Raw genomic sequence first — 23,313 nt, forward strand, 5'->3', positions numbered from 1 at the left:
CTTTGTAGAAATAATTATTGGTAAGAACATTTCATTATTGAAGTTTATTTATTTAAGCTGAAAAATGTGTTTCAGGATTTTTTGTTCATGTTTTATGTTCAGTGTTTTTAACAGGAAATTGCAGAGGAGTGATGTCATCACTGTTACGCTGGCGTACATTTTTACATGGCCTGCATTATATTTTGGAGCAGTTTGCATATTATAATCAAGGCATTACATAATGCAAAAGTAATGCATCTAATTAAAGAATGCATTATGTGTAAAATTAACATGTGTTAATAAAAGTGTAATAAATGTTCTCAGTCTGAAGCAAACAAGTCTTAAGATGGAAGGGGAAGTGGATGGGTGTAGAGAAAAAAAAAAAAAAAAAAACAGAAGTCCAAGACTGTTTATTGTTGTTTTGTAGATTAGAGTTCTGCATCACTTTGACTTAAAGCAGTAGTCTAGATCAGCTTTAAATGTGTGTACCAATCATGAAACAGCTTGTAGTAAAATGTTATGTTGCCTTGATTTCGTGGACCACTTTTCTTGATGTTGTGTTATCAACACTTCACTACTCTGTGAAATGATCTGGTTACAGGCATGTTATGTCCAATTAACCAAATTTCAGAAACTTCCTTGTCTGAAAGTTTTTTGTTAATTCTTTTTTTTAATTATTTATTTATTTTTATTTTTTTAAGAAAGATATTAAAAGACTTAAAATGATGATGAACACCAAAATATTAAATGCCATGTATTAATATTTACTGAATAATCCATTATTTTGTAGTGAGGGGTCAAAATGAAAATTTTCACCTATGATTTTGGAGCAAAACTACAGGCCAAAAAAATAACAGTTGAAAGGCAGCAATATTAATTTTATTATTATTACTATTATTTTTCACCAAGGCAGGTTCGTCTATTCTTAAAATCAGTTGATTTCAGTAGATTGTTGGGGGTTCTTTTTCCAAAGTTGGAGTACCTCTTACTCTGGAAGTATTAAATATATCTTAATGTCCTTTTAGATTCTGGTTCAGAGCAAACTTCCTTTTTGCATCTTCATTTTAAATCCCAGAAAAATGGGGCTCTCAATGTGGCTCCATCAGAAAACTGTAAAATTGTACCCATTTTCAATGGTCGAAAACCAAAACTAAACCTAGTTTTTGTTGTCCAGCAAAACAAAGGTCTGAAAAACATTGTTGAACTGGAAAATGTTCTTGATTTTCAGAATGTACAATCTCGATTTTCAAGAGTCCAAAAATACACTTTTAAGAAAAGGCAACATGTGGCTCTTCAGTTCAATACTTAAAGGAATAGTTCACCCAAAAATTTATATTCTCTCATTATTTACTCACCCTCATACCATCCCAGATGTGTATGACTTTATTTCTTCTGCAGAACACAAACAAAGTGTAACGGGGTTCAAGGAAATGCATGAGGAGGAAGCTGGGAAAACACATAGACATTTATTCTCACTTAAACATTACATAAAAACAAATCCACGTGCTAAATACTCCCACCGCCCCTCACTGGAACGCGAGACCAGTGTGGTGCACAGGTGGAACTCGTTCACCACTTATCTTCCCTGCCTCGCTCTGCCCAGACGCCTCTCGGCCCTGCCCTGCTCGCCATATACCCCCATTGCCAAACTCAGGCTGGGGAATTTTTGGATGAACTATCCCTTTAAATATTTTTTTTTTTTTTCGAAATTGAACATGAAATCAAAATACACTATTTACTTTCTCAATACACGCTCTTAGACTTATTGTGAACGAATTATGATCAAAAATGTTTGCCCGTTGATGGCTTATGTCTCCAAGGCTGCTAAAGTGTCAACCAACAGATGCTGGTTGTGTTTTCATGCTGGTATCCATTGTGGGATGGAACACCCAGTTTAACAATCCACTGAATTCCTGATGGATAAAATCAAGTCCTGCCTTTATTTTTTTGTTTTTATTTATTTTTTTATTCTATTTTACCTGGAAATACATCAAATTATGAAAGTATGGGTTGCGAATGCCATTTCTTGTTGACTTCACTGTAATCATACTCTAATAATTACAAATGTAGCAATTGTAATTGTTAGTTTACTGGTTTTGCACAGCAGTAGGATTGATTTATATGGTAAAACGCTCACCCAACTCTCTCTGACATCACTTCTCCAGGCTCATGTGAAGGCCAAGTTGTCCAGGAAGACGCAGTTGCTGGCCATCATGAGCAGAAAGCACCAAGAGTTGGAGAGCAGGCTGGATGATATGATTACACGCATCTACAAGGAGACGCAAGAGATCAAAGAACTGGAGCAACAACTTACTGATGGTGAGGAACTGTTAGAAAGTGTTATGTTGGATAATGGACCCTTTTCACAGACCTGTTATGACGTGTTTTCGCCTCCTTTAACGGCGTAAATGTTGCAAACGTTTTTATATTTCCAGTTTTAAAAATATTAAGTGTAGATGTATAACATTGTACTTTGTATTGTTACCCCGGAATACGTTTAAAAAAATCAGTTACCACAGCTGCAGTGAGGCTTCTAACACAGCTGCTGAGGGAATGACAGGAAATTTGGCCTGTTTCTGTCTTCTTACTGATGTTATCCAGTGCTGTATATGTTTATCTTTTTTTGCAAAGCTGTGAAAGTATAATTGTTGATATTTTCTTTTGCTGTTGGAGCAAACGGGTAAGCAAAAATTACATTTGTTGTGGTCCCCCATTCACCCCATTCAAGTTTAGCCAACTATAAACTCACAATCACAAACAGCAAGAAGAAACCACCAAATGGGAAAGGCTTAAAAGAAGCAGTGATTTAAAACATCTCCAATCCCTCAGGTCAGATAGCTGCTAATGAAGCACTCAAGCATGATCTGGAGGGCATCATCTCAGGTCTCCAGGAGTATCTACAGGGGGTTAAGGACCAAGCAAGAAGAGCCCAGTCAGACTGTAGTCGTCTACAGAAGGAGAATGATGCTCTGCAGCGACTTCTACATGAGAAAGAGCTGCTATGCACGCAGCTGGAGAAAGAAGCTCTGAGTGCTGAAAGGGGCCAGGAGGTCAGAGTTTGTTTCTGACACAACATTCAACTGCACAGTAGTTTTATTACACCGTTCTGTAATAATTAATATCATCTTGTTTGTTGTGTTGTAGGAACTGCAGCATCAGCAGCGGGAGTTGGAGGATCTGAGGAGGGAGAATGAGGAGCTGAGGCAGGCTCATGGGCAGGCCAGCGAATATGAAGCAGAGCTGGAGACACAGCTGCAGGAGAGAGACACTGAAGCTACACAGCTGAAGGAGGAGCTGGGAAGACTGCATCAACTTAGTCAGGTGGGAAATCGCTTCTTATCTCATTACATATTCATGCATATTGGATGATTGTCATTGTTTAATTTTTTCAACTGGTCCTGTGCATTTACAGATGGAGCACTCTGCTCTGCAGGCAGAGCTGCAGAAGGAAAGGAAGGCTAAAGAAAACGCTTTGGCACAGATGCACATGGCTGCTGACAGAGAGCTAGAGAACACGGAGCTGCTGCAACAGGTCAAAATCCTCCAGGTGTGTAACTGCCGATTTTCTTTTTTTCTCTAATAAAAAAGAAAATAATAGGAAACATTGTAGGAGTTTCTGTGATAAACTCACTATTAGTCATTGTTAAATTAAACGAATAGTTTACCCAAAATCTGTAATCAATTACTCTCTACCTTATTTTGTTTCTATGCTATTTGGCTTTGTTTCTTCCATGGAACATAAAAGGAGATGTTATGCAGAATGTTAGCCTCCGTGACTGTTCACTTTCATTGCGTCTATATTCTATACAATGCAAGTAAATGGTGACTAAGTCTAAATTTCTGTCTAAAATCTACTTTTGTGTTCCACAGAAGAAAGAAAGTTTGTGCATGACAATTCTGCTGCTTTGTCATACACGGCTGCTGGCACACACCATGCAAGATAAAAAGATTTTAGTTTTTGTCATTGACCAATCAACAATTCAAACTTCATTTAGCTTTATGTGGTCAAATTACAACATGGAGGGGACATGAAGTTCCATTCTGCTTGTTTGTGCACTGAGAATTTGTTCCCTTCCAGAACGTCTTCCTACCAATCACATTTATGTAGGCTGAGTTCTGTTCATAGTTAACCCGTTTACTTGCATTTCTCAAATAAATTTCTCAAAGGGAAAACTTACACATTTTATGGAGAAATGACTGGCGTTTCATTACATTCATTTTGTTAGTTTTATTATCTTTTACTTACATACAGCATGGAATACAATATTTATGCTCATCGTGTACCAAATGCCCTGTAAAGTAGCAGAGGGTGATGACAAACAGGAAACGCACAGGTTATGGTCCCAATTTGTGGAATTACTTCAGTTATGAATACTAAAATATTGTAATTTTGTTAACATGTTTTTCTTTGGTCACTTTAGCCCTAAACATGTACCACTGTACATTCAAACTAGAGGTAGACTGATATATCGGTTTTACCAATTAATCAGTGCCGATAGTTACGATAGAACTATCGGTTATCTGCAAAAATCTATGCCAATAGATTTTTTATTATTCCTCTGTGTTTGCTGCTATGTTGATGAGATAATCAAGTAATCTAAATTGAAGCAAGGGCATGCAAAGTAAAATGAGAGTATATGAAAACGTAACCTGTCAGCACATACATTGTGTCTCCAACTTCATATCTTGTGAATAATAATAAAACGTATTCCTAATTTAACGTCATCTGGTAAAATATACAAAACTCTTCTTTTGGTGAATATATAGGCTATAAAAAGCTTAATTTGGTTAATACATTTATATAGAGCAGTGTAACAGAGCCAAGTCTCCATCATTTGAAAGTAAGAACCCCTTGTGTTTTCAGACTTGTTTATATTTAAAAGTCCCACATTATGCACCAGATCTTCATTTTTTTCTGGTTATTCTTGGGATTTTGGTTGGACAATAAACTGCATCTGAGATTTTATTCATTTTTGGACTCTTGTCGCCTCAATGTCTCTGCCTGACATAAGAAGGAGAGACTAAGATTTGGTTTTTAATCTGTTATCGGCCTTTTCCACCACCGTAGTTATTGCATCGGCAAAATCCACTATCAGTCGATCTCTAATTTAAATCTCTTTCATTGGTTATAAAAAGAAAGTACTGTACATCCTAATGAATCATTCTCCAGTGAATCATTCTCCAGTCTCCAATGAGAATCACATGTTTGAAATAGAGGTAGACCAATATATCTGTTTTACTGATTAATCAGTGCCGATAACTGCTTTTTGGAACTGATATTTTTATTCCTCCATGTTACTCTAGAGCATTTTAGAGCATTGTAATGGAGCCAAGTCTCCATCATTTCAAAATAAGAGACCTGGTGTGCTTGTTTGTTTATAGTTAAAAGTCCCGCGTTATGCACCAAATCTTCATTTTTGTTGGTTATTTGTTGGTCGGCCTTTTCCACCACTTTAGTTATCGGTATCTGCAAAATCCACTATCTGTCGACCTCTAGTTTTAATAATTGATATCTTTTACAGGAGGAAAGAGACTCCCTTAAAGAGAAGGTAGATGCTCTTCAGAGCTATATGGAGCAGGAAAGGAGCAAGTTCCTTTGCCCAGAGCGTGTGGCTAAACATTTAGAAGAGCTGAGAAGAGGCATAGCTACAGGACAAGATGGACTAAGGTATGATAGATCCTTACTGCAGATTAACGTTAAAGTGAATTGTCTGACTACAGATCAATCAGAGATTGAGATTTTGGCTTCCATCCTATTGCACCAGCTTTGAAGACCTTGGTGAAGCTGCGAATAAGAGTGTCATGGAGCTGCAAAAGGAGCTTCATCGTGTGGTATCTGCTGCTAGGGTAGAAAGAGACGAGGCCCAGCGCGTTCAGGACAGACTCACTGGAGAGATGAGGTCCCTCAGAGAGAGACTCAGGAAGTACCAAGAGAGATTCCAGGTGGAACAGACTAGGGTGGGTAATTATTATTTAAAATGATCATCAGAGGTCATAATTGACTTTTGGCATTGCATTGTCATTTCTGATGCTTAAATGCTCAACTGTGGCAATAGCACACCTTATTATGATGTTAGGCTTATTTCCTTGTGTTTTATTTTAGCAGTCAGCAGAGAGGCGAGATGAGGAGGCGGAGCTCCACAGATTGAGGGAGGAGCTAGAGGACGCTCATGAGCAGCAGTACTTAATGCTGCAGCATCTGGAGGAGACCGAAATCGAAAGGGATCGCCTGCTTGCTGAATTAGAGGAACAGGATAAACAGGTGCCATTAAGAGAGGAATTAACCTATTAAATATCTAGATTTACGGTCTTTGCACAATTAAATTTTTTTGATTCCCTTTCCTCCCAATTTGGAATGCCCAATTCCCACTATTTAGTAGGTCCTCGTCATGGCACGGTTACTCACCTCAATCCGGGTGGCGGAGGACAAGTCTCAGTTGCCTCCATTTCTGAAACTGTCAATCCGTGCATCTTATCACATGGCTCATTGTGCATGACACCATGAAGACTCCCAGCTTGTGGAGGCTCATGCTACTCTCCGCGATCCACGCACAACTTACCACGTGCCCCATTGAGAGCAAGAACCCCTAATTGAGACCATGAGGAGGTTACCTAATGTGACTACCCTTACTAGGGACCGGGCCAATTTGGTTGCTTAGGAGACCTGGCTGGAGTCACTCAGCACACCCTGGATTCGAATTCGCGACTCCATACTCGCTGAGCTACCCAGGCCTGGTCTTTACACACTTTAAGTTAGTGCGTATACAGTGCAGTGAAAATATATTTGCTTCCTTCCTGATTTCCTCTTTTACTGCTGAATTATAACACTTAAAGTCAAAATGAAATCAAAATTTACCCTATTTACTTTATTTTCAGGTGGTATTGTGCACAATTCATCAGTGCACATTACTCCAAACAAAACAAAAACAAAAAATTTAGTTACCATTTTTTGTTATTGTTAGGTATAGGGAACCATAACAAGCAACACACTTTTTTACACTTTCACAAAGGACCCTAAATAACATGCAAAAACCTACATGTCTAAACACTCTAAAAAAACTATGTTAAATGTGCTGAATAATCCTCAAGCCTCCAAATAATCTTTTTAAAAGGATTATTTTTGCACAATTGTACATTCATTCACTTTGTACAGATGGCATAAACCAGTTCTGTATTGATGGTTTGTTGTGTCTCTAGATGAAGGCTGAGGAGACCCAGACTCAGGAACAGATAGAGTCTCTCAAACTTGAGTTGGAGGTGCTCAGGAAATCTTTCTCCACTGCTGACAGAATGGCTGCTGTACAACTGAATGCAGCAAAAGAAAAACTTCACTCTCTTCACAGTACTGTAGAGAAAATACATCTGGAGAGAGCAGTGGTAAGACTTGGAGTGGACTACGGTACTTCAGACCTTTTGGTTGTAATATAAATGTGAGAGAAGTGCACTGGTGGAGATGGTGTGTGTGTTTGGGTTTATGTAGAATGCAGAGGAGTTGGAGAGCTCCAGGAACCAGGCAGCTCAAGCCATTCAGGATCTGGCTTATGCTGAAGCAGAGATCCAAGTTCTTCAGAAGCTTTTGAGCGAAAAAGTAATGTATCTACTCAAAACCTTCAGAATATCTTGTTTTAGCAAAAACTTTTAGTTTGTTAATGTCTTCTTGCTGGTTTCTTGTGTTTGGTAGGTTCGTGAGACTGATGGGCATTCCCACAGTGTCCCAAACTCTAGCATTCAACAGCAAGAACTGGACAGATTAAACCAAACCCTGAAAAGACAACAGGCTCAGTCCAAACGCCTTAGAGATCAACTAGCTCAAGTCAAAGAAGGTTTGTTGGCCATTATAATAGCTTTATAAAAGAGAAATTTAGCAGGACATTGCTAACTGTAAGTGCTGATCCTCACATTTATTTTTAGTGGTGCTTGCTAATGTATTGCTCACACTTAAAAGTGTTAAATCCAGGGATGTTACTCCACCTGCTACAGACATGAGTGCTACATCAAATCATGAGGCATTTTGAAAAGAGATGAGCTTTTACTTTTTTAAGAGATCAGATTTTTACCTGGCAGACAATAAATCAGGCAAAAATGTCCCATAGATTTCCATTGAAGGAGGGACTGAAACCAGATTTAGGAATCCAAATAACATAGAGACTTGGAGGTGGGCTCTTTTGACTTGGGCTATTAACCCTTTAAGCTCAGATGGGAATGGGCAGGCCGGCGAGAAAAACAATTATGATCAAAATATGAATAACTACAGTCTTGACCAACACAAAATAGGTATCGTTTTAAAGCTTAGAAGCTCTACTTTACAATGCATGTAGGCATTATGACCAAAACTGAACAAGTGCTTTAAAATTTGCAGACCAATCAGAAGTGTTCAGTTTTGATAATTTATTGCAAATTTTGCACTGTACATATTGTAATCGATAAAACATCAAACTCATCATATATCCATGTGTCATACATATTATTGTAATCTGTAAAAACATCAGACTCATCATATACCCATGTGTCATATGTTGTTGGAAAGCTCTCAAAGAGTAGAATACAACCAGCCTATTTTTTTTACTCACAAATAAAATATAACGAGTCATAGTTAAGTATATGTCTTTGACATACATGTTATGTGAACAGGCGTTTTTGCTTATAACTTCACGAACAATAATTAGAACATACTGTAAAATATCACATACCATTACTTAGAGAAGGCGATTATATTTAAAATTACCTCACACACAAAGTAATTGGATGCATAGATCATTAGATAACCTACACTAAGCAGTGTGCACAAGCACCTGGCTATCTGACATCTTGCTATCTGGCTACAAACACGTTTGCTTTCCTGGATCAGATAACGTCAGAAATGCTCTAGTGTCATAGAAGGTCAAACCAATCGGATCGGGTCCAGATTGCTCCAACTAGTGGTGATAGTCCTCCATATTTGCACAGAGAGTCATGTGGTCAATCACTCTAATTACATATGGATACCAGGTGATGGTGCCAAGTACATGACACAGACTCAATGATGACTCAAATGGCACAGAATGAAATTAATTCTGTGAAATCTTATTACTAAAATAATGTCTGCATGCAACAATGCCTTTAGTCAATGTTGTGTTTGCATGTGTTATTAGATCTTTTGTACAATTATTATGTTTTATTTGTTTGGAGAGGCTTTTGGACACTTGGAGACATTTTTGGTCACAAAATGTTACTCAGTTACAGGTGACATAATTGGGAACAAAACAAAAGCAGCTTTTCAGAGACACCTTATTTACACCCTGAGATAAATAATGTCAAATCAGAAAAATAAGAATTAAGTACATTTTTGGCTCTTGTGTCTTTGTGATTTTTCAGCAGTTTCTTGGCTGAGAGTCTAAGAATTTATCATAATCTATATCATTAAAAAATGTAAAAAGTTTTCTTTAAAATTATACCAAACACTTGACCCGAATGTTTTTTTTTTGTTTTTTTTTTTGCCTTTTTTTTTTTTGCCTTGTTATAAACCTTTCATTTTGGGTATGCCATTGAAACAGGAAATCTTTAAAAACACCCTCAGAGCTTAAAGGGTTAAGCAACTAAAGAGAACACCATAGCAACGCACTAAAAACCACTCAGAACACCTTAGTATAACAACACCTTGGCAACCAACCACAATACCCTAGCATTATGGCAGCTAGTTTTGCAAAGGCAAGCACCACTCACATTCAATTTAAAAACATTATTTTTAAATGTAGTTGCTCACTGTAAATGCTGCTCCTTATATTTATTGGTATATATATTTTGGTTTGTTTAGTTAACAATGGCAATCTGGAAGAGCTGTTGGAAGAGATTGGAGCCCTGAGGGAGACTCTGATGCAACAGAATAACTACCTGTCCAGTTTAGGAGATCCCATGCCAAACACAGGATATTGGTACTATGTACCACCTACTCAAAATGTAAGCAATCATATTTCTAGTGTTATTTTAGAAGTAGTAAATGAACACACTTGCAAATTACTTTATTTCTTTGCCAGCACCAGTTTTATATTGTAATCATGTTGTTTGTCCTCAGGTCCCTAGTCTGGGATCTCAAGGCACACAAGACTCAGGATTGGGCTCTGTACATCCTCATTCCCCTGAGAGAGGCCAGCAGTCCAGCCATAGAGCACACAGGGAGAGAAGACCTCCTGTTAATGGAGGATACTGGGTCTTCTCTCCCCATTCACACACTCATGGAAGAAGAGGCAAGTGCCTCAATCTCAGATTCTTTCTATCCAATGTTGCAGGCATACTGGTGAATATGTCAAAGAGTGCATTTAAGTGAATTTCACAAAGAAACATCACCCCAAACACAAAGAAATTGTATTTTGCATAAGGAAAATGAAGCTTATTTTAGGATCATTGAAATTATTAGCAATGTGACATTATTTTCAGGACAACTGAGCATATGAATTGCACCCTCATCACCCAAATTCTCCGTAATGTGGAAAAATCCCATTCTAATTACTGTACAGTAATGAAAATAATCCTGTCCAGACACATTTCTTTAAAAAATTAAAATCCGCATTTTGATTTAAGCACCTATTATTATTATTATTATTTTCTTTTTTTTTTTAATACATGTATGTATACAGTAAATATAGTTTTTATTAGTAGTAGTATTATTTTGGAGTGAAATATGTCCTGGATATTTCTTGATAATTTTTTGTGAGATTCATTCATTGATATAGTTCTAAAGCTGCATTCTCCATCCTTATGCACAGATGCTCAGATGTGCCGAGACAGTGGAAGAGAGAGTGATATGGAGGGTGTGTCTGGACCACACTTCACTCCTCTCTCAGGCTCTGCAGCCTTTACTCTTCCCGATGGGACTGCTCTTCCTCCAGGCTCAATTATCTACAGTCACCCTGTGCCTGGCCTTCCCATTGGCTCAAGTACAGTCCTCTGTGGGCCGCCCCCTGATGGAGCCAGGCTGGTGTACGGCCCCCCTCCCAGCAATCTTACTATACCCCTGGTGCCCAATGGGACACTGCATTGTAATGTGCCTGGACATCAGGACTTGGTGAGAAACTTGAAGACATTTCAGTCATGAACACATTACATTACTCTTTTGTGCCATATTAAGTTAAATTAAAGGAATACTGCAAGTTAATACAGCTTTAATGCGACTGACCACCACAGAAAATAATTTTGACTTAAAAAAAAAAAAAATGGAAGTCTATGAAAAATGTGATGCTTGTATTTTTGTTAAAGCACTGTCATGAATCATTCAATAAAGAATGTTTATTGTTTGGTGTATAAACTTTTCTAAACTTGAGGTGGGACAAATTTTCTAGGTGGATGAACTAAGGGTTATGAGTTATGGTGTAATTTTCTGTGGGTAGAGTTTTTCTCCATGTTAACAATGTTTAACGGTTAGTGATGTCACATCTCTTTCTGGTATTCTTGCCCATATCATGTGAAAGTTACTGGACTTACATGCTCATGAAATAAGTTGAAAAATTGGATATAAGTTTACATAGACAAAATATTATGTACATATAATGTCTGTAATTTCTAAACTGTGTGCTGAATTTTTTAACATTCATAGACTTCCATTATAAATACGTTACTGTAAACATGATTTTGTTTTCAAATAATTTTCTGTGCTTAAGTTGTAAGATCTTACCTTTCAGTGCACTGGATTTATTTTTCGAATAATGTTCCATTACTTTATGTGGATAGTTCACCCAGAAATGAAAATTCTCTCATCATTTACTCACTCTCATGCCATCACAGATGCATATGGCTTTCTTTCTTCTGCAGAACACAAAGACAGATTTTTAGAAGAATATCTCAGCTCTATAGGTCCTTACAATGCAAGTGAATGGTGACCAGACATTTGAAGCTTCAAAAAACACATAAAGGCAGCATAAAAGTAATCCGTATGACTCCAGTGGTTTAATATGTGTCTTCTGAAGTGATGCAATCACTTTGGGTGAGAAACAGATAAATATTTAAATCCTTTTTTACTATAAATCTCCACTTTCACTTTCAGAATGTGATAGTGAAAGTGGAGATTTATAGTAAAATGGACTTAAATATTGATCTGTTTCTCACCCACACCTATCATATAACTTCTGAAGACATATTATAAACCACTTGAGTTTTATGGATTACTTTTATGCTGCCTTTATGTGTTCTTGGACCTTCAAAATTCACTTGCATTGTATGGACCTACAGAGCTGAGATATTCTTCTAAAAATCTTCATTTGTGTTCAGCAGAAGAAAGAAAGTCATACACATTTGAGATGGCATGAGGGTGAGTAAATGATAAGAGAATTTTCTTTTTTGGGTGAACTATCCCTTCTCCAAATTTCCATAAAGAGTTTAAATTACGATCTTACAATCGGTTGTTTTTATTTGTGTTGCAGGAGCAAAATCTAAAGCAAGCAGAGCACAAGCTGAAAGAGAAGTATGCTGGCAGAGTCTACAGTGAGAAAGAGCAGCTCACACTGCTGGAAAAGACAGCAGAGCTACAGCAGGAAATCAAACACCTGCGCAGGACTGTCCACAGGCTAAAGCGCCACATGTTAGTCAGGATTACAGTACTTATTATAAATACACTGCCCCTCTGAAGAGTAGACTTCAAGTTATGTTCTGTATAAAAATTATCTCAAAGTGTTTATTTTGTGCCTTTCAAATGTTTGGTTCATTAGGAGTTTGCAAAAAAGCTCCATCTCTCATGCGGACGATGAGCAGTGTGTGTTGGGAGAGGTGGAGTGTGTGGAGAAGACGCTTTTGAAGCGCAGAGCAGAGCTCAGAGAGGCTGACAGCCTGCTGTTAGAAGCCGAGACGGAGCTCAAAGACACTAGAGCCAAGGTCTGACATTAGTCTCTGCACATTGTCCTGTATACATCAACTTCCTGTTGAAAAAATGCTAATGATGTAATATGTGTGTCTTTGCAGACTAAAGAGAGCATGCAGCACTACAATGAGGCCAGGAGGCGAGTAGGAGAAACGGAGCGAGAGCTGATGGAGATGGAACAGAGAGCTCAAGACAGTGCCAAACAGCTGGTGCACACCAAACAAGAGCTCAGGTAACACAACTACCACACACTTGAAAGAGAATTCCATCGATTTAAGTTCTGAACCCTTAAAGCTGCAGGGTCTCATTTCTGCACCAATGAATTGCAAAAATAATGACTGTTTTCCAAGTCTCCATACATACTCCCCTTTCTAACAAAGTTTGAATAAATGGGTAGTCCTGCCACAAACTCATGTCAATGGTTGAACCAATATTGCTCCAACAAACAGAGTAATGTTAAAAACACCAAATTTTTAATGGATATCAACCTAGAAATTATGTATAGTTGTCTCTGCACATAAACTGCCATAAAAGAAAGCATTAAAGGGATAGTTCACGCAAAAATGAAAGTTCTCTCATCATTTACTCACCCTCATGCCATCCCAGATATGTACGACTTTCTTTCTCCTGCAGAACACAAACAAAGATTTTTAGATGAACATATCAGCTCTGTAGGTCTGTACAATGCGAGTCAACAGGGTCCAAAATTTTGAAGCTCAAAAAGGAAATAAAGGCAGCATAAAAGTAACCCATATGACTCCAGTGATTAAATCCATGTCTTCTGAAGTGATATGATATTTGTGGATGAGAAACAGATCAATATGTATGTCCTTTTTTACTATAAATCTCCACTTTTGCTTTTAGATACTTTTGTTTTTGGCAAGTGACATTCTTCATGCATATCAAAACCTACTGTGCAGGGAGGAGGATTTAGAGTAAAAATGTGACTTGGTGTGGGTGAGAAACAGATCAAGATTTAAGTCCTTTTTTACCATTAATTCTCCTCTATGCACAGTAAGTAGTGATATGCATGAAGAATGCAAATTGTGAAAAACAAAAGAATTTGAAAGTGAAAAAAGGACTTAATTATTGATCTGTTTCTCACCCACACCTATCATATCGTTTCTGAAGACATGGATTTAACTACTGGGGTCTTATGGATAACATTTATGCTGTCTTTATGTGCTTTTTATGAAGTTCAAAGTTTTGCATTGCATTGGATAGACCTACAGAGCTGAGATATTCTTATAAAAATCTTTGTTCGTGTTCAGCAGAAGAAAGAAAGTCATACACATCTGGGATGGCATAAGGGTGAGTAAATAATGATAGAATTATCAAGTTTTCATTTAATCTTAAAAAAAATAAATACAATTACACAGCAGTTTTTAACAAGTTCAAGTTTATATCTTAGCCAGATTTTAGGCTGTTCTGTCAGTCAGCAACAAGTTGTTTTGTTTGAGCTGGAGATCTTGCTAGTTGCAAAGATCGAAACATATAAATGTTCCACTCCAGGAATCTTCAAGAGGAAGTTATGGAGCTGCAGAAAAAGAAACAGGACCAAGAACAAACTCTACACGAAGTAAAAGAGGTACTAGCATGTCAAGATGCAAAGTTTCAAGAAGTCAACAGAAAGCTAGAAAGAGCGACTGACAGGTGCAAACTCAACTCATCATTTCAGTTAAACAATGAAGACACAAAATGTAAATTCCGCATGGAGATAAAAATCAATCTCTGTTTACTTTTTATAGACTGGAGGTTGTTCAGAAGGACCTCAAAGAGACCCAGAGCCTTGAGGCGAAACTCTTGCAAAGCTGCAGAGAGACGGAGAACAGCCTAACACAACGGCAAACAGAATTGGACAAAATCAGCACTCAGGTAACACACCTGCATGTACAAGCAGCATATTACATTGACATTTGAGAAAGACCGATGTTTAATATTAAGGATTTTATTTATTAAATCCACATCAATATGACTGAGAATCTCTTGTTTGGAGTGCAGGTTGTGATGCAGCAGGAGGAACTGTCTTTGCTGGACAGAAAGCTGGGACAGTGGAAACAGGAGGAGGAGGTGCTAAGGGTTAGTGTGGAGCAGCACAGGCAGGGCCTGCTAGATGTACTTAGACAGGGAGAGGAGGACGTGCACAGCTTGCACCAGCGCATTCAGGTCTGTACTACTGCTCTCGCCATCACAAAATAGCAATTAGGAAGTAATATTATGTAAAGTAGATGTAAATATTACTTAGGAAGAACTTCTTATATGAACTGTATGTGTAGGAGCTCCGTGTGGATGTGCAGTCCTTGGCTGTGCAGAAGGGAGAGCTTGACTCTGAGTTGTCTGAGAGGAAGGGCAGACTGGCTCAGTATAAGAGAGATCAGCAACAAGAGGAGGAAACTCTACAGAACATCCGTTCAGCCGTCAACAAACACAAAGCAGGTCTGTTCCTTTAACATAAAGTTAACATGAAACTCTAAAATCTGATTGAACAAGCCACCTAATGTTAAATAGAAGATATACACAAACCTGTGACCACACAACAGTTGAATTCTTTATTAATATACCAAGAGACAGTTGTGACAAAACCCTTAGGAGAAGAACAGCCTTAGTAATAATAACCATACAAGTATACACCGATCAGCCACAACATTAAAACCATCTGCCTAATATTGTGTAGGTCCCCCTCGTGCCGCTAAAACAGCACCAACCCGCATCTCAGAATAGCATTCTCAGATTATATTCTTCTCACCACAATTGTACAGAGTTACCATAGACTTTGTCAATTCAAAACAGTCTGGCCATTCTCTGTTGACCTCTCTCATCAACAAGGCGTTTCCATCCGCAGAATTGCTGCACACTGGATATTTTTTGTTTTTGGCACCATTCAGAGTAAATTCTAGAGACTGTTGAGTGTGAATTTTCAGTACTGACCCAAAATAGAAGTGAATTCCCTAAACTACCTAACTAACACTGGTCTCCTAGTTTCCCAGCCTGTTACAACTCAGAATCTACTGAGAGGATGGCAGCGTCCTGCCTGCTGTCAATACTCACTCAATCTGAGAATCTTGTATTCTGTCACTACACGTTAGTGATTTAACATAATACTTACTTATGCTGCAGCATAATAACTCAACCCGGACTCCAGTTTCTCTTATACACGTTTAATAGTATACGGCCAGAGAGATCTCTTTTCAGTAGAGACTATACCAAACAAAATAACTCTTTTAATACATTAAAATAAGCTTTTATATATTATTGCATATGGAACTCCCATTATACTTGTTTACTTCATTCTGATTGGTTTTAAGCCTATTGCAAAAGTTTTTGTTTTAAAGTTTAAAAACAAAAGTAGACAGTTCCTGTCTTGTTAGCCAAATGTCAGTGTACTAAAATAGTCATAAATTTCAGCCGTGGCTACTCTCTGTTCCCCATATTCTCAAACATGCATCATGTCCCAGACATTCTTGCTACGACACATTATTTTTATAACATATCCTGCTCTCTCATGCTGTCTCATGCTTAAACACCAAAAAATCTATCACAGTTCCCCCTTCTTATTGTACCACTCACGTTCACCAATATCAGTGTATCTGTTTACAACCTACCTTATACATCTTACTTCCTCTTATGTCACATCATCATTTCACAAATTATTTTCCAATACATGAGAAAATAAATTTCATAGCACACATAATTCCTGCGATAAAGAAGGTTAGTAACACTGGCATCAAAAACTTCAATATCGATCCAAGTACATTACCAAACATCATGAAAGAGTTTTGTCAACCAATCCCATGATTCATTGGGATTCTTGGCCTGTTCATCCTGCCACAGTTCATCTCGTACCTTACCATATCCTCAAACACCTTAGATATGTTGCTCTGCTACTACGACTCCATCCGAAAACTACTCTATTTTGTGGGGTCATTTGCCAAAGATAGTCTACTTCTGATCTGAAATTGTTGAGGCCAATTAGGTATTGTTTGCAAATTGGAACAACACGTAGTGGATTCTATTAATCAAATTCATTGAATCAGTTACTGTGTTATGGATTAGAAAGGCTGTCCAGAATCTAGATGACTTCTCAATTACTTGATGTGTGATATGGAGAAGAACATTTGTGCACATATATAACAATTTTTGTTAGGCTCATATTTCTTAGCAGTTTAATTTAGAAATACTTCCAAAACAAATTTAGCTCATAGTGATATTGTTTGGTGTTAGATGAGTGGTCATGATGAACAGGCACTTCTCCTGTACTCTGAATGAGAACAACAGTTGGATCTAATAAAGGCAACAAAATTATCAATAGCAACACAAATTAACACAGCAATTCCAATGTGAACTTGAACCATCTGCTGGCCCACATCCATTGTTATGTATGCTGATCATTTCAACGACCCCACAGACCCCTCCATTGCTCCATCTTCACCAAGTACTTACCCTGTACTGACAGGCTAACAGTCTTTCTTGAATCTCTGGGGCCTGATGAGGTTTGCAATACGACACATGAATTTGGTTTCATGTTCAGCAAACTTTACTGCTGTGTTTGTAGTTAGGATTACTTCGTAAAGGCCCAACCACCTTGGACTGTGCCATCTCGGAGGTTCATCACCCAGAATCTGCCCTTGCCCTGGTTCATACGAAAGTAGTGACTCAGCACCTGGGACTGGTGATGCAGCCTTAACCTGTGAATGAATAGCTTTGATGGTTCTGGTTAAAAACAACATATAATTTTCCATCTGCTCGTTCACCCCGCCATACTCTCCTTAAGAGGAGATTATATTTCCCGTCACATTGCCAACCTGTGAAAATTATATGTGGACTGAGGACTGTCCAAGCTCCGTCTCAAGCTCTCATGGCCATTACTTTACACAATTTGGTTTTTGCAGTCTGATTTGCTTTTTCCACTGCTCGTCCACTTTGAGGGTGTTAAGCACAGTGACTTATAAACATTTTCTCAATCCGTTTGCCAAATCAGCAATCACTTTATTTACAAAGTGAGTGCCATTGTCAGAGGACAATTTTTAGGCACTCCCCCATTTTGGAATGACTTCTCTGATCAGGACCTTCGCTACTGTTATAGCATCGACCTTTCTGCATAGGAAACACTCAGCCCACTTAGAACATATCAACAAAATCACAATACAATATTTATTATCTTGACATGATGTCCGCTCAGTGAAGTCCATCATAATGTGCTGAAAATTAAAAATGTGAGGTGGATGAAGTAAGTTTGCTTACTAGGGTGCCAGTCAAAATTAAAGTTTGCAAACTGTTTGCTCTCACCCCCTAGATTTATTGTTCCATATATACAGTAAACACACACAAAAATTTAAGACAATCCAACACTGTTTATTGGTGGCACAACATCCCTGAAATTGAAAAGAAAAGCGTTGAAAACGGAATGTGCTTAAAAGTGTTTAAGAATGACAGTATAGTGTGCACAATTCAGACATGGCTTATTTCAGTCACTGCAGAGTTTTTCAACAATGATTGACTTCTTAGACACAGGAAACTGCTGACAGTGAACTTCAACAACCTGAAGCAGGTACTGTTTTTGTTCCTCTTGGTTTGTGATAACAGAATTTAAGTTCTGGATCAGTGATACGCCACATTCAGCAGCATCATTGACAACCTTCAGCTGCTGTACCCTGTGACGACTGAAGCTGTTATGTTCTCTCCCAGCTTCTAGGATCCTACTGTAGGAAGTCTGTTTCAATCAAATCAAAATCAAAATCAAATCACTTTTATTGTCACACAGCCATATACACAAGTGCAATGGTGTGTGAAATTCTTGGGTGCAGTTCCGATCAACATAGCAGTCGTGACAGTGATGAGACATAAACCAATTTACAATAACATCAAATAAACACAACACAATTTAAAGTCTAATACACACATAATTACACACAACACAATATACAAATAATAACATACACTGTACAGTATACAATACACACAATATAGATACACATTATTCAATAAAAAAAGTATATATAGTATATATAGAATGTACAGTAGGTTGTATTGTACTGTATTGACATTCAGGCTGTCGGCTGATAGTAAGTTGTTAAGAGAGAATATAATATAATAATAATATAATTTATGACAGTCCGGTGTGAGATATAAGAGTAAGAGTAATAAAGTGCAGTGCTGATGTATTTTGATCGTGGGAGATCAAGAGTTCAAAAGTCTGATTGCTTGGGGGAAGAAGCTATCATGGAGTCGGCTGGTGCGGGTCTTGATGCTGCGATACCGCCTGCCTGATGGTAGCAGTGAGAACAGCCCATGGCTCGGGTGGCTGGAGTCTCTGATGATCCTCCGAGCTTTTTTCACACACCGCCTGGTATATATGTCCTGGAGGGAGGGAAGCTCACCTCCGATGATGTGTCTGGCAGTTCACACCACCCTTTGCAGTGCTTTGCGGTTGTGGGCGGTGCTATTGCCGTACCAGGCGGAGATGCAGCCAGTCAGGATGCTCTCTACAGTGCAGGTGTAGAACCGTGTGAGGATGTGGCGGTTCATTCCAAACTTCCTCAGCCGTCTCAGGAAGAAGAGGCGCTGATGAGCCTTCTTCGCAACGACTTCAGTGTGGATGGACCATGTGAGTTCCTCAGTGATGTGGACACCCAGGAACTTGAAGCTGCTGACTCTCTCCACTGGTGCTCCATTGATGGTGATGGGACTGTGTTCTCTGTCTTTTCTTCTGAAGTCCACCACAAGCTCCTTTGTCTTACTGATGTTGAGGGAGAGGTTGTGCTCCTGACACCAGTGTGTCAGAGTGTGCACCTCCTCTCTGTAGGCTGTTTCATCGTTGTCAGTGATCAGACCTACCACCGTCGTGTCATCAGCAAACTTAATGATAGATAATGACAGTCATGTGTGTACAAGGTATACATGAGTGGGCTGAGAACACAGCCCTGTGGGGCTCCAGTGTTGAGGGTCAGTGATAAGGAGATGTTGCTGCCTATTCTAACCACCTGGCGTCTGCTTGACAGGAAGTCCAGGATCCAGCTGCACAGCGAGCTGTTTAAGCCCAGAGCCCGGAGTTTCTCATCTAGCTTGGAGGGCACTATGGTGTTGAATGCTGAGCTGTAGTCTACAAACAACATTCTCACATAAGCGTTCTTTTGCATGACATAAAATAACTTGTTGGTGTTTAGCGAAACAAAGTGTGATAGTGTCAACTGAGGCACAATGCTTTCATCCAGTGATTCGTCTCGAGGTGCAGGGCTGTCTTTACCAGGTTTTGACAAAGCTGCTACCATGTCAACCTTCTCAGTGGCAAAAAGAACAGTTTTACAATATACGAACTGGCACGAGAACCAGTATTTGGATTAGATTACACTTCAGTGCAATCTATATTCTGAATTATCACTCACTGAAAATCTGCAACAAAACAGAAAGTGTAATACATTGCAACACCAGTAGAATTATAGAATTAGTAATTAACTACAAAAATTGCGCAAATGAAATAACAAAGCACAGTTACCTGTATAACTCAATTTACGCTGAAAATTTGAAGAACTCGATAACTTAAGTTTGCTTGTGCAGAAAACATCAACACTAACACCAAAGAATATATAATTAGCAGTAAAAAATACATAAATAAGTAAAGAGTCCACAGTACCACACACTACAGGTTTCCTGTGGTTGCCGTCAATTTATTTGTCAGTTAAATACAAGTTGGTGCTGAGACACACTCTGTTTTGTCGGACATATATAACACAATGCATGTACACTGCATACAATACATTTGTGCCACCGGTCAATTTTACAATATTTTCTTGAAATTTATTCTGCTCTACACTCGAGTCAAATAGAAAACTTTTGGGGGGTGAGAGCACAGAAAAGTTGCATTTTAATTTTTCTCATTCATGTCATTGGCAACCTATTGCTTACTTTGCCTTCCCATGTTATTCGCTGTGCAAATGTGACAAAGATCTCTGTGCCATTGCTGTAAAACCTGGAGCCACCCAGGATATCTCAATCAATATCATTAATAGCCAATTTCTGGGGGCATATTCTGCCATTTTTTTTTAAATTAGGATATAGCTGTTTTGGCTGTATGGTTTGGCAAAAAATGGCTTGTTTGCCTTGATGTCCCTTTAGACACCATCTTTTAATCTCACACCCCCCTTTGACCAAGACTTTGTTTCTTGGTCAGTTTGCATGCTTCGAATTTCAACTAGTGTTGTTGGTAGTTGCGCATAGTCGGAAATCGGGGATGTAAAGTGGTCAAACCAGGCATGGTTGACATTTGAATACTGTGCATTTGGTTACAGAATCAGCAAACTAGTTTCCTTTGAATCGGTGCGCACACTTACAGTACTCCATTTCTTTTTGTAATAACAGATTCTTGAGCAGTTATTTTATTAATTTCAAGTGCAGTTTGTTTTCTTGTTGTCGTAAGAAAACCTTCAGCTTGGTTACGTGAACTGCATGAGGAAAAACACATTTAATGGGTGGAATACCACCAGATTTAAACATGACAACACAGCTTCGATGGTGGCAGTTACTAAACGTAGGCACTGTGGCATTCCACATACAACAGTGTCTAATTGTTTAGAAAAGTACGCATTTGGGTGACGTCGATCGCCATGGGGTTCGGTCAGAACCGCGGACATGAGCCCCACTTTCTCAGAATCGAAGATCAAACAATTTGGAATAATCTGGCAGGCCTAGACAGTGTATTTGAGAGAGCCAATTTCAATTGCTCAAAAGCACAATGTCATTCTTCTGTCCAATTTTATTTATCTGTCATTTTCTGTAGCTCATGAGCTGCTGTAAGAAGAGGATTTGAGATCTCATAAATGTTTGTTCATGAACACCAGCATAAACGTGGATAAGATTATTCAGCCTAAACAATTATCCAGGGTCTGTAGTACCCTGTACTTAGGAAAATTATCATTTTAAGTTCTCACTGTTGTTTTGGTAGCTGTAAAATAACTTTTATTCTTTTACTGCCAGCTGATTAAAATCAGCCCCTGGGGTAGGCACATATTAGAAGTATGAGAGATACTGATGAACAAAGGCTTAATATCTGTTTCACAGGCAGTCTGACTCAGTACACACACAAACAATTCATTAGTGCATGAAACTGTATGTGAGCCCTACCACATTGCAGTACGAAACCTAAATGACTCAAAAGTTCCACAAATCATGGTAGGCTCGGAATTTAGTCCATCCCTGTGGCATCATATCCACATTTCACCTAAAAATTTCATTCAAAACAGAATTTGTTATCTTTTGTGGATAGGGATGGAGAAAAAACATAAATATTCAGGATGATGAATGATCAAAATGATCTCAGGAAATAATTTCGAAGATGGCTGTATGGTCGGCAGGTTTTGGGTGACCCCAATTCTCAGGGGATGCAATCTAGCATTTTAATTTGATCCTCACGTGCCGTTATTATGCTGTCCCCAACTCTGTTTCATTTTGATCAACAACCTCGTCAAACAGCCTGCACATTCCCGTACTCTGAAAGGATAGGTTTTTAGTCATATTTTCCATAAATTATGAAATATTATTGTAGAACTGTTCTGATTACCACACCCATTCTCCTATATTCAGCTAATTCCTTTTGGTTCTACCTATTAATACATCTGGATATTTACCTTCTTATAAATATAGTTTAGCTTGAGAGAATGTTAGTGCAATAGAAAAATCAGATAGCTGCCACAAGACTAGTAAAGACTCTTGTTTTTTCATTATTCATGTTCAGAGTCTCTTTTCTGACTTTCTTACCAAGATGTACCACGACAGCTTACTTTGCATTGTTTCAGTTCTTTTGAAAAGAAAGTCAATGTGTCCTGTGTGGTTGAGGGATTAGCAATGGGTAGTTTAGGGTAGGGTCGTTGGAGCCTTCTTGGATGGCCACCAGGGGGCGAGAAGTTAAGGTGTGGGAAGGGAGAGTTCATGGCACCTTGGTCGCTTAAAGTCCCTTACCCAGTGGCTGGGTGTTCTGGACAGAGCCTGTTTCTTGTCAGCTTGTCACACCCTCCATATCTCTGCTTCCCCATCTGATCTCAGGATCGGTCCTTCTGTTGGAGGAACAAAAATTGTGCCTCACCTGTGCAGGATTTGGCATTAGCATTCTTTTATCCAGCAAGAATTTCACCCCAGTCTGTTTCTAGGTGGCAGTGGAAGATTCACTTCCTCTTCTTTGTCAGCTACCCCTCCCTTCGCTCCCCTCAACTCTTCTCTCTTTGTGAAGCAACAGAAAACTTCAATCCTCTTTGTCTGTTCTTTGTTTTTGAGGGACCATAAAAGCTTAATTTTGACCAAGAGCAAAGTTTATCTGGTCTACCGTGACAATACTCCAATTTCAGGTTCACCTGAGCAGCTTTTCATTGCATCTACTTAAATACGGGAGTGTTCTTTCATTCTATTTCTTTTCAAAAATTATTTATTATATATCTCTCTATATTCAGTTTTTACTTATTTTTATTTTAAAATAATATATTCTTGGTTACTTGTCAACATCAGAATGTTTACATAGAAAA

The 23,313-nt window shown here is 38.5% G+C and overlaps 1 protein-coding gene across 5 annotated transcripts in view; it reads left to right on the forward strand.

Annotated features, from left to right (window-relative positions):
• The window catches only part of cntrl (centriolin), a 52,197-nt gene that overhangs the window by 14,980 nt on the left and 13,904 nt on the right, over positions 1–23,313 (forward strand). For 4 of the 5 annotated variants that reach the window (XM_051660907.1, XM_051660883.1, XM_051660901.1 and 1 more), the window contains 20 exons: positions 2,145–2,298; positions 2,809–3,029; positions 3,124–3,300; positions 3,392–3,526; positions 5,502–5,647; positions 5,745–5,937; positions 6,083–6,241; positions 7,177–7,356; positions 7,460–7,567; positions 7,661–7,802; positions 9,773–9,915; positions 10,031–10,202; positions 10,722–11,020; positions 12,372–12,529; positions 12,657–12,819; positions 12,907–13,037; positions 14,318–14,458; positions 14,554–14,680; positions 14,807–14,971; positions 15,082–15,241. In XM_051660907.1, coding sequence (XP_051516867.1) covers positions 2,145–2,298; positions 2,809–3,029; positions 3,124–3,300; positions 3,392–3,526; positions 5,502–5,647; positions 5,745–5,937; positions 6,083–6,241; positions 7,177–7,356; positions 7,460–7,567; positions 7,661–7,802; positions 9,773–9,915; positions 10,031–10,202; positions 10,722–11,020; positions 12,372–12,529; positions 12,657–12,819; positions 12,907–13,037; positions 14,318–14,458; positions 14,554–14,680; positions 14,807–14,971; positions 15,082–15,241 — 3,274 coding nt within the window. The remainder of the gene's footprint in view (positions 1–2,144; positions 2,299–2,808; positions 3,030–3,123; positions 3,301–3,391; positions 3,527–5,501; positions 5,648–5,744; positions 5,938–6,082; positions 6,242–7,176; positions 7,357–7,459; positions 7,568–7,660; positions 7,803–9,772; positions 9,916–10,030; positions 10,203–10,721; positions 11,021–12,371; positions 12,530–12,656; positions 12,820–12,906; positions 13,038–14,317; positions 14,459–14,553; positions 14,681–14,806; positions 14,972–15,081; positions 15,242–23,313) is intronic. The other variant, XM_051660893.1, reaches the window with a different exon arrangement.

Source organism: Myxocyprinus asiaticus, chromosome 3, assembly GCF_019703515.2.
Source record: "Myxocyprinus asiaticus isolate MX2 ecotype Aquarium Trade chromosome 3, UBuf_Myxa_2, whole genome shotgun sequence".
Lineage (NCBI taxonomy): Eukaryota > Metazoa > Chordata > Actinopteri > Cypriniformes > Catostomidae > Myxocyprinus > Myxocyprinus asiaticus.